The 11,368-nt window shown below is 39.5% G+C and overlaps 1 protein-coding gene across 2 annotated transcripts; it reads left to right on the plus strand.

Annotated features, from left to right (window-relative positions):
• The first annotated feature begins 6,589 nt into the window (after positions 1–6,589).
• On the plus strand, positions 6,590–8,525 carry LOC147423037 (fe(II)/2-oxoglutarate-dependent dioxygenase 4-like). Of its 2 annotated transcripts, none has more exons than XM_086501212.1 (3): positions 6,590–7,275; positions 7,551–7,860; positions 8,168–8,525. In XM_086501212.1, the coding sequence occupies exons 1-3, from the start codon at positions 6,740–6,742 to the stop codon at positions 8,291–8,293; spliced, it is 972 nt and encodes a 323-aa protein (XP_086357338.1). In that variant the 5' UTR covers positions 6,590–6,739; the 3' UTR covers positions 8,294–8,525. The 2 variants fall into 2 exon arrangements, with proteins under 2 accessions (XP_086357338.1, XP_086357337.1); XM_086501211.1 differs by having other exon boundaries at positions 6,593–7,275; positions 7,551–7,878.
• Positions 8,526–11,368: the final 2,843 nt, after the last annotated feature.

Genomic DNA, 11,368 nt, shown 5'->3' on the forward strand with positions numbered 1-11,368 from the left:
ACACACTCTCATTGTGTGAAGTGCAAAGTTCAAGTGATCCATATCCTTCTCCAAGCTAGTAGAGAAGTGGAGAGCCTACACCAACACTCTTGGCTATGGAATGCAAATCCAACTGAGAGCCATGCTTCAATTCTTAAGCTTTCCATCTTCTCCGTCTTTGATACTATGCTAACATGTATGCTAGCAAGAAGAGTGATGATAAGTGAGGAACTACTTCTTTCTCCTATGAAATGTTTCTTCTTCCTCTTCCCTACCCTCATTCCCCGCTAGCTCTCTCCGCCTTTGAACGTGTTTGAGGCCTTGGGACTGAGGCTTGGGATAGTTAATTCTTTTACAAATTTTATGTTATGCGTGTGATGCATGAAGCTTTCCATCTTTATTGCATCACCTAGGTCACAAGGAACACACAAATTGTATTGTACCAAGTCTCTCTTAATGGGAGAATGTATAATACAAATGCCTATTGGAGGGGGGACCGGATCCACATAAATCCGGTCCTCAACTGTTGTCAAGTTCTCTAAACTCTCTCTCTCTTGCAAAGTATTTTTCATGCCAAGTTAATTAAGTACTATGTTTATGTTGCTACCACCAATTAAGTTCACCCTATATGCTCTCAAAGTAGACTCACAAGAATGTTCTCTCTAATTCTCTTAATTCCGCTATTCTCAAAGTACATTATCCATTTCCATTACAAAAGATGACTCATGAGAGACGAAGGTCTCATTCATGCAGATACTTATGTTTTTGGCATTGTGGTCATGCAAGACACATTAGGCATCATTCATTTTGACGTATGAGGCCTTACAAACTGTGCAACATATATTGTGGTGGCAAAACTGAGAGAGGTGGGCATTGCAAGTATACCAACAATTCCCCACTTGACTTGACATTTAACTCTAAATCTCCAACCTAGAAAAATTATCAGAAGTGACCAACTCATTCCACACCAAAATCCTGCAAAATGCAATATCAACAAAATTTGTTGATGTAAATGCTCATCTATCAGATAGGTGAAATTGTCTGATTTTGCATCTTCATTAAAAATTTAGAGTGAGAACCTAGTGTTGACTCATGAGAAGTCAACTTTGCTACAAATAAGCCAATACATGTTGTACCAACAACTGAAGAATTGCATGGGCATTGGAATTTTTAATGCAACTATGATCCCACTATACTTAGCATAATTTGCAACTCTCACCACAAGCATGGGAGCTCTGAGGCAAAGCATCTCTAACACACTAGTTGTTGCCTACTAAAATATTTTTCTGGTCTGCTCCAAGCTCGCTCTATGATCTATAGCCACGTCCCAATTTTGGTTTATATGGTCTTTAATGTCCATAACACTGCTATCTATCTCACTATCCCCCAAGGTTAAAACGATAGTTCTCCTCAACAATTGAAAGCAGCTAAATGAAGTTTGCAAAAGAAGCTAAATGACGCTTAACTTTGCATAGAATTCCAACTCACTTGATCATTGTAGCAACTTCTCCATGACTACATCACTTTGATTTAAGATTCCTATCATAAAACATGCACACGTGTTCACTTGAGAGCATTTCTACTTGCTTTGAACATGTGTTTCTGTCTAGACATGGCAGAGCTATAGAAAATCTCAAATAATCCACTAGATGGACTATAAATGTATAATCTAAGTTACTGAAATTGTCAATGTAAGCATTGATTAAAACTGAGTACTTGTGAGATTCAACGTGACCAACCTAGGCCAACTGGAGCTCTAGAAATCTAGCTTTCAACCATCACAAAGGATGAAACTAGTCAAGCAGGTGCTATTAGAAATGTTTCAAAGACACCATGTAACTAAACATGGTCCAAAGGAAACAACTTACAAAACTTTGTGAACAATCCTCCTAACAAGCCAACACCCCTACAATGAGACAAATTAGTTTCTCATAAGCATACTGATGCTTTGTGGGACATCCAACCACAAGTTTTGTCTCTTGTCACTTGACAATTAGAGCAAGTAGATGACCTTAAAAGTGCTACTTTTCTTCCTAATTCTACTAAGGTAAATAGGAGCCTGATGCTATCGAGGTTGAGGATTGTGAGGCATAAGATTAAAAGAAAAGATCCATAGTTAGATGCCTTGAAGCACTTTGCATGTGGGGAGATGTAGCATGTAAAAGAGCACCATCAAGTTCTATCTTCTCTTGAAAGGACAAAGAGCAATATTTTGAAGAAAAGCCTTTTCATTGTGGGATGAATGAGTGTCTTCAAGAACTAAATCATGCAAATGAAGATAGAAACGTTGCATTAGGCACGCAATACCCTACTCACTCAAAGAAGTCGGCTTTACAAAAGATGCTGAAAAGCAACAAAAAAGTTGAACGGAGGTAATGTCCGTAAGGCAAGCAGGGATAAACTTTGATAAGTTAGGAAGGGGTACTCAGAGTGCACGCCCTTTTGTAGCTTGTTACTACAAAGCTCCCTCTTTGGCTTCCAGGTGTTCCTCATCTTCAACATCTACGTCTGCTGCTTGTTGAGTAGGCCACATCTTATTGCCGCTCTTGAGGCTAAGTCCCTGTGCACTTGTATTGTTACTCTCACACACATGCACCTCACTCATATTGGCCTTGGTGGTGAGGACGAGAAGGTGCTCGAAGGACCAAACTCGACCAAACACTTAGGCCCTTGATGGTTCCCATGATAAATTTACCTTCTTCTTTACTTGGTGAGCCAAAGGCTCTTTTTCTAGCATCTGAACGCAGAAGCCACCACGTGGCATTACATTTATTTAATTTTTTAAACATGAAAGCTCTAAATAAAAGAAAACGCCGCGTAAAAAGCTACGAAGTGATCAAAATAAAAAAAGCACTCTGTGCTGCTCAATTTCCCTCAGAAGGCACAATTCGCAAAGAAGGAGCTCGAAGCTTTGACTGCAAATTTGTCTCTGTACACTCTTTGCAAGAGAGAGAGAGAGAGAGAGAGAGAGAGAGAGAGAGAGAGAGAGAGAGAGAGAGAGAGAGAGAGAGAGAGAGAGAGAGAGAGAGAGAGAGAGAGAGAGAGAGAGAGAGAGAGAGAGAGAGAGAGAGAGAGAGAGAGAGAGATGTAGCATATTGGAATCGGCCAAGACCCAGTATGTCCAGCTTCAACTACCATACTCTGCTCATTTCTAAAGGCGCAACTAGTTATGACCAGCATTATATATGTCGCTTCAAGTATAGCTCATGTAGATTCATCCTCCAATGTAGATATATTGCAGCAAGTCCCCATGAGCCATGCCTAATTCTCAAGATTCACACCAATTCTTTTCCGCACTGTTTATTCGTGCAGAAGCAAGCCGGGAAGAACCAAAAAAGAGTAATGCAGATCTTTCAAATCCTAGTTATATTTCGTGAACCATCAAGCTGGAGGGTACTTCGGATGCTTGCCGCCGTGATGAGCACTCTCAAAGATCAGATATTTCGTGTGATCAACCCATGGTAGAGGTTTGTTCTAGTGCTATTGAAACAAAAGATGTCACATTTCAATCGATGATTAGTTGGCCTAATCTAGAGTCGAATCGCCAAAACTCATTGCCTTCGCAGGCCCGTTCACCACATTTTTCTACTGATGCTATCAGGCTGTTGACGATGCAGACGGCAGAGGAAAGAGTAAACGTCGAAGTGGACATGAGGGCATGAAAGCTTAGCAAGATCGATCACACACAAATATTATGATTGTTATCCTCAAGCTTATGATGGTTAGCTGCTTAGGCTTTTTGCAGAGAGTGTGAGGGGATTAGTAGTAGACACCTCAATGTCGAGACAAAGGCATGGTGGAATATCGTCACTAGTGCAAGTCATGATTTGATGAGCCGTTGGCTTCAGTTGCACTCCTCATCTAGCTCTATCGATAGCCAATCCAAAAATTTGATGAGACAATCATTTCAAAACGATCTGCAAGAAAACAGAAACATCTCTCATGATCAATTCAACGTAGAATATGGTGTCCGCGAGGGTTGGTTAATGTGTAGTTCCAAGGAGATGCATCAACATTGCAACAAAAGTCAAGTAGTCAATCATGCAGCACCCATGCTGCCAACCAGGATCAAAAGAAAGTCAAAGAGCAGAAGTGAGAGCTAATTCGTTTTCCACACAAAGATTTGATGTTGGAGAAGCCGAAGAACACTGACTGCGGAGTACTGGAATTTTTGAAGACATGCCTATCATTATGTCAATACCTATTAGCCTTAGCAGCACTTCAGTGCTGGCCATTCAACAATTAGGTAGGATAGCAGAAACTTTACAGTATAGTTTCTACCTACTACCTTCCCCGTGCTGATGGTGAAAAAAAAAGGCATCAATAGATATTTTACAATTGTTGCTATTGAGCTTGAGTATACCGTCTCTACGGCCACAAAAACACACTCATTACACCCTCACGAAAATTGCTACTGGATTGAGACCTTGATTAAAACCCCTTGGAAATAACATACGTCAAACGGACCGACAAATTCGACGTAGTGTTGCCTTAAACCGCAGGTTGATGTGTTGAGAAGTATAACGTGGGGCATTTACAAGTCCTAGTTGGTCATAGCTTGCCACAACGCCTAGTAGGCAGCTAAATGCAAGGTAGTATGGGCTTCATAACTGCTAAAAATGAGAACATCCCTGCCACGTACACCTTTTGGCTCTATTTTGAAGGTGAATGATATCGAGTGGAATGCCACCCGTAATAAGTGTCACATAATAGTAGTTTGCCAGATGCGGATTATTGATGAACAAACTAAATATAGTGCCTTCCGCTATGGGGATGCCGACCTCAAGATGCTTATTATCATGTGTACTTAGGAAGCTGAGTTAATCAACAAGGAGACAAGAAGACATAATTGATGACCGAAGCAACTTACAACACACACACACACACACATACAAAGAGATACACACACACACAAAGAGAGAGAGAGAGAGAGAGAGAGAGAGAGAGAGAGAGAGAGAGAGAGAGAGAGAGAGAGAGAGACAAGGTAATACTGATTAGAGGCCATAGAACATGAAGTTACATCTACGTGTTTTGTGTATGGCAGGGAGGACATATATTCACAACACTGCACGTTCCAATTGCACAAGCGTGACTCCAACTCAACAACATTGCAAGGTCCGTAATCTGCATCCAATTTCCCATGCGCATGAGTTTTCTTGGCACAACACATAACCGCTACGGGGTAGGGCACGGCTTCCGTTTCTTATAATTTTTTGGAGAGACCACAGTGCCAGCTCTCCACCATACTTTTGTATAGCACCTCTGTATGACGTGCACTGTATACTTTGTACTTTCAGTCTGTGGTTTCATTGCAAGATGATATGTTTAACTATTCAGATTGGTTTTTTTAAGCTTAACTCAAATATCGGCCTGTTGATTGGAAAATAAAAAAGCGTCAGTACAACATTGCAGGTCAATAAGCACTTCATCTATTGTTGCATTTCATCCATCTTTGTCTCTTTGCTTGTTATAGAATTTTGGTATTACTTCCTTTGCTTCGATTTATTTGGATCTCGTTTTTAGAACTATACACTTGATGTCGATCAACATCTACACATGTTAGTTACACACGCAACTCTTTGCATGCGATTGCTAGCCAATGCATGTGATGTACTACAATAGTGAATACATAAGTAGTGAATGCATGTGGTGTATCTCAATTATGAATTCACCATGTGCACCTTTACTTTAGCTCTAAATAAGTGGATACCATACTAGGTGTCTAAATAATTGATACCATACTATATAAGACCTTGTTTCTCCCTTACTAGGTATCAGTATGAAGTTCTCAAGAGCTAGAAGATTATAGTCCAAGCGTCATAAGCTAGGGAGCAAACTGCAACCAGCTTGAAACTAACTTATCGTCCATATGCTAGATCATGGTTTGAAACTTTATACAATGTCACATCATGCATTGTATAAAGATTGGAGCATGATGTGATATCTTTTCTCACAATCTAAAAATATGTCCCTCATGCACGACGGCATACCTCACATATATAGCAATGAATAAGGTTGACAGAAAAATAAAATAGACACTCCTGCTGCTCTCACTTTTGTATTATTGTTGGGCTGTATCACTGTTCTCATTCATTGTACCGAGAATAACTACAAAAAAAGAACAAAAAAGACAAATAACTACAAAAGAAGAAAGAGACAACACACTCGACATCCACCTTCAAAATGCGAGCCAACATTCTGTGCTACCAACCACTCGATGATTTGTTTTTTTTGAAATACTTTGGTTTGCAAGTATTTACATGTATCACGTATACTAGAAAAAACATTCATTAGTAGACATAGTAGTACAACCTCGCTTGGATATAATCTCAACTGTAACCATCTTTATAATCTCTAAAAGTTGATGCACTTAACTTTGTCTCGTTTCATAAACATTGTAGCATTTTTCAAATTTATATCCCTTTCACTCAGTGCCACGCTTGCCAAATTGGTCATTCTCTTGTTCCCTTCAATGCTAGATGCTAAATGTCAATTTATATACGTCCTGTTATATTCTATAGATGTTATATAGTAAGGCCCACCAAGCAAGACTAGTTGTCGTCTTCTTGAACTTCTTCTACTCTCTCTCTCTCTCTCTCTCTCTCTCTCTTCCTTCCTTGAAGTTCCTTCCCGAATCCCGTGAACCTAGATAGCAACGAGTTTTCTGGTGGTTCTTGAATAGCAACATCGGACGTGATCGGGGCATGAACCTGGACGCACTACGCGAGCATTGTTAACGGAGAAACGCAACCAGAGGGCAATGGCGCTGCTTGTAGATCACCATCACTCACAGGAGCTGAAGAAGGCAATTTCTTCTGCAGACCAAGAAGGAGGCCTTGTTATTGACGATTGCTTCGTAGTGCCGCCACTGAATAGACCATCTCTGCGAACGCCCTCTCACATCGCCAATGCAAGTAGCATCCCTGTCATTGACTTGTCGAGGTTTTCGAATGGCGATGAAGCTGGATTGATTGCAGATGTGGGGAGTGCCTGCGAGGAGTGGGGATTTTTCCAGGTAGTCAATCATGCCATCCCTCTCACTGTCATTCACAACCTCAAGGAAGCCGCAAAGGCCTTCTTTGCACTCCCGCTGGAGCAGAAGCTGCAAATCAAGCGGAGTTTTGAGAACCCGCTGGGGTACAATGACAGTGAGCTCACCAAGAATGTCCGTGACTGGAAGGAGGTCTTCGACATGGCTGTGGAGGGCTCCTTAGAGCTCCCTGCGGACTTCCATGGTGATGATCTTCAAACGCGATCAACTCTGAATCAATGGCCTAGAAGCATGCCCCAGTTAAGGTAGTTGGATTGGATTCTAGCAGGAAGATGAAGTCATTTGCCCCCCTGTATTGTATGGGGTATATATCCATATTCCAGTTTTTGTATAAATATATATGTATGTATGTGTACACACACACACACACACACACACACACACACACACAAACTATTGATGCTAGACTTCAAAGATAAGTTCCCCTTGGTTTTTAGAAGCCTTTCTATTTGGTCTTGTCAACTGCTTTTAGCCCTAAACAATCACAACATGGGCCCATGTTGTGTGTCATATGATGTAGGGAGGCAATTGAAGAATACATCTCTTCAGCAAAGGAGCTAGCATTTACCCTGCTTCATCTCATAGCACAAAGCCTAGGCCTTCTGGCAAACCATTTTGATGATCAGTTCCTAGGCTCAAAGGTTGTTCACCTTCGTTTGAACCATTACAGTGTTTGTCCTGCTCCCAAGTTGGCATTGGGTGCTGGTGGCCATAAGGACATGGGTGCTCTCACAGTCCTCTTACAGGACGATGTTGGTGGATTGGAAGTGAAGCGAAAAGACGGGGAGTGGATACCTGTCAAGCCTAACCCCACGGCTCCAGTTATAAATGTGGGTGATCTAATGCAAGTAAGCAACTCTTAACTTCAAAATCAATGGAGTCGCTTAATGAAATCTATAACTAACTCGTGTTGTAAGTGTTTTGGCTTCATTGCTCATGTGTCTGTGACTGGTTTTTGAGAGAGAAAACTGTTCTTAATTGATTAAATTTGGGTGGCATCCATTGTAGGTAATTTGTGAAAGAGACACCATCACATGATGCATGATAATATTACATGCATAGTGATGATTGTCAAATGGATGGTGCACATGGACATTTGTATACATTCATGGCTAATTAAGTGGTTTATGCCAACAGGTGTACAGTAATGATAAGTACCAAAGCGTTGAGCATCGAGTTGTTGTAATCAAGAATGTCAATCGATACTCTTTCCCTCTATTTTTCAACCCTGCACATTGGGTCAATGTTTCCCCCATACCCTAGTTAACAGATGAACAATGCCCCCCAAAATATAAGCCATTTAATTGGGGCAAATACGTCAAGAGCAGGATGGATAGCAACTTCAAACATTTGGGCATGGAAAACCTTCAGATTTCGGATTTTGTCGTAAAGTCCCAATAATGTGAGTCAATGGGCACTTTAAATTATTGTGTAAGTGGGTGCTTGCTTTCTCCTGGTTGTAGATTTATATATGTTATGGTTTGTTCTTCTTAAAGCTCAACAAAGAATTGTATAAGAAGCTTATCAATGACCTAGTACACTTCCCAATGGTAATGATGCAGCATTTGTAAAGGTTAAAACTTGTTGTTGTAATTGTGCAAAAAGTGAGCTGTATTATGGTGATGGGTTACCGCCTTCTCTAGTAAGAAATACTTTTTCATGTAGTGCAATGCACTCAAGCCTAGCATGGTTGAAGTTTTCAAGTAGTAACATTGAAGTTAGGGCGGGTATGTGATTCCCATGTTGGGGTGTCCGTAGTTGATTGTCTATATACCTAAAATCTGGTTACATATTTTTCCTAGACTTCCTAGTTTTTGAGAAATATTATCATTGTTGGAAATATAGTTGCAGGAATGTACACGAAATTGGAAAAGATGATGAAGAAACACGAGAACACCCAAGATCATAAGAAGTAATATTATTGAGTATGCCATTACAAAGGTAAGGTTAACCATGGACTAGCAGGTATATATACAAGCTAGGGGCAAAAGACCTCTTAAGGAGGGAAAAAAAGGGCTTCAGTGATTGTGTTCACACATCATTACCATAATATGGTACGAAACCCCCTCCAAGGTTGATGCAATGAACATGAACTGGTATTCATGTGTAGAGAAGTGTCAAATCTTATGTGACGAGTCCACAGGGAGTAAGCTCAAAGCTTTGCGAAAAGCTTCAACATTTTCACGAGACAAGAGCCTTCATGTAAAGATCAACAGGGTTGTCTGTCATAGACACATAGTATCTAGGTATCAATGCACAAATGCTATGGATGGGAGTCATATGATAAGTGGGAGAAAAAGTCTCATAAAAATCGATGTCCTTTTTTTGAGCATACCCTTTCTAACACTACCATTAGGTTTATGTTTTAACTTGAAAACCCACTTCGTACTAATGGTCTTTTTATTAAGAGGCAAGTCACACAAAGATCATGTGTCATTCTTGAATCTTCACAATAGAATCTTACACAAATTACATTGTACCTAACTAAAAGTATGGACTTTGTGTTTCGCCAAATGAAAAAGGCTTTTCCTCATCATATATACTAAACATACCCAAAATACAACAATTTGATATATAAAGGCATATTGAAAACCTAAATGAGTACTTCATCAATCTTGTTACACACTTGTTAACCAGGTTTATACCATCCATTTTGGCATACCACTAGCTTGCTCTTTTTTAGTCCTATTCTCATCAGTGACATCTTTTAAATCTACATCAGAAAACGATTAACCTATAATATCATTTGAAACCCGCATAGACTATACATGTGCCTCATCAGGACTTATATTTGTACTTCCACTACTAAATAGAAGCAACATTGTATCATATACATTTTGTGAATCGTATTTGTCTCCATGTTCATGCTAAAAAGAGTTGAATTACATCTTCCACAAAAAATATTATCTCAACTAATCAAGATACGTTTTCTATATAGATGATACAACCTATAGCTTTGTTTCTAAACTGTAACCAATGAAAATATATTTCATAGCCTTATCATCCAATTATTTTCGTTTTCTCAAGCACTAAAGCATACTCCAAGAAATCAAATACAAGCAAATGATCAATGGATAGCTTCTAGCTATGCAAAGCCTTATAAGGAGTGATAGATTGCAACACTTTAGTGGGACACCTGTTTAGTACATACACAACACACATGACAGTCTCAAGCCGAAACACGTGGCAAATCCTAGCTTTGGACCTTACATTGTGACATCTCCATAAGTGACCTGCTTTTCCTCTTTGCAATGCAATTTTGTTCAATGACATATGGCACTATTCATTGGTGTTTTATCACCCCCCCCCCCCGGATGGACAGTGTCCACACTACAACCAAATTTATGTTTAGAGATAAACAGAAAATGCTTGAAGCACATAAATACTTTGGACTTTTCCTTTAGCGCATACACCCTTGCATGCATAGAGTAATCATCAATGAAGGTCATAGTAGAAATGATTTTCAAAAGGAGTGTGCATTGCACCAAAAACATCATTGTGTACAAGTTGCAATTCATGACTAGATTACACACCCCCTTACCCCACTTCATTGCCAACCCCCCCCCCCCCTCCCCCCCCCCTTCCTTGCTCTCTTGTCCGTTGGCCCACTTTGAAAACTTAGAATGTTGCAATTTGCTCAAAATACAGCCTTCACATACATGTTTCAATGGTGCCTTAGGACAGGACAAGGAAGCAACTATATCACATTTTTGCAAATGTAGCATTGACACTTCAAATGACCAAAACAAACATGCCAAATTTTTTCATGTGAAGTAGTAGCCTTTGAATCAAGAACTATGCATGCTAAATTTTCTACATATTTCTTTCATGTATTGAGCTTATAAAACATCCCATGAAAAAAATTACTAGATATAACAATAGTATCACAAAAAATGAGATCATACACATTACATTTGTCATTCACAAACTGTGAAAAAATGTATAGATGTAAAAGAATCTTTGTGCCAAGATATATGTGAAATAAAAAGAAGAGATAAACATGACTCAAATATGAGAGAGACAATAATGTAATGAAAAAAAAAGCTTTATTGTTAAACCAACTACCTTGTAATATAATGTTGGTACTCTGAGGTACTTTTAGGTACTCATGGAGCCACTACAGAATACCAAAAATGGTACTATAGTATGGTAGAACAGAGTCTTAGTACCAAAATAAATGAGTTTGGTACTTTGTAAGTATTGAGAAGTGGTACTAAAAGTACCAAAGGAGAAGAATTCAATACTGTGTTAGTACCAAAGTTTGGTATTGTAAGTAACAAAGCAGATACTATAAACCACCCAAATACACAGTACTGGTACTTAATGCGAGACTGAAAG

Source organism: Adiantum capillus-veneris, chromosome 26 (assembly GCF_014529385.1).
Source record: "Adiantum capillus-veneris isolate H3 chromosome 26, ASM1452938v2, whole genome shotgun sequence".
NCBI classification, from domain to species: domain Eukaryota; kingdom Viridiplantae; phylum Streptophyta; class Polypodiopsida; order Polypodiales; family Pteridaceae; genus Adiantum; species Adiantum capillus-veneris.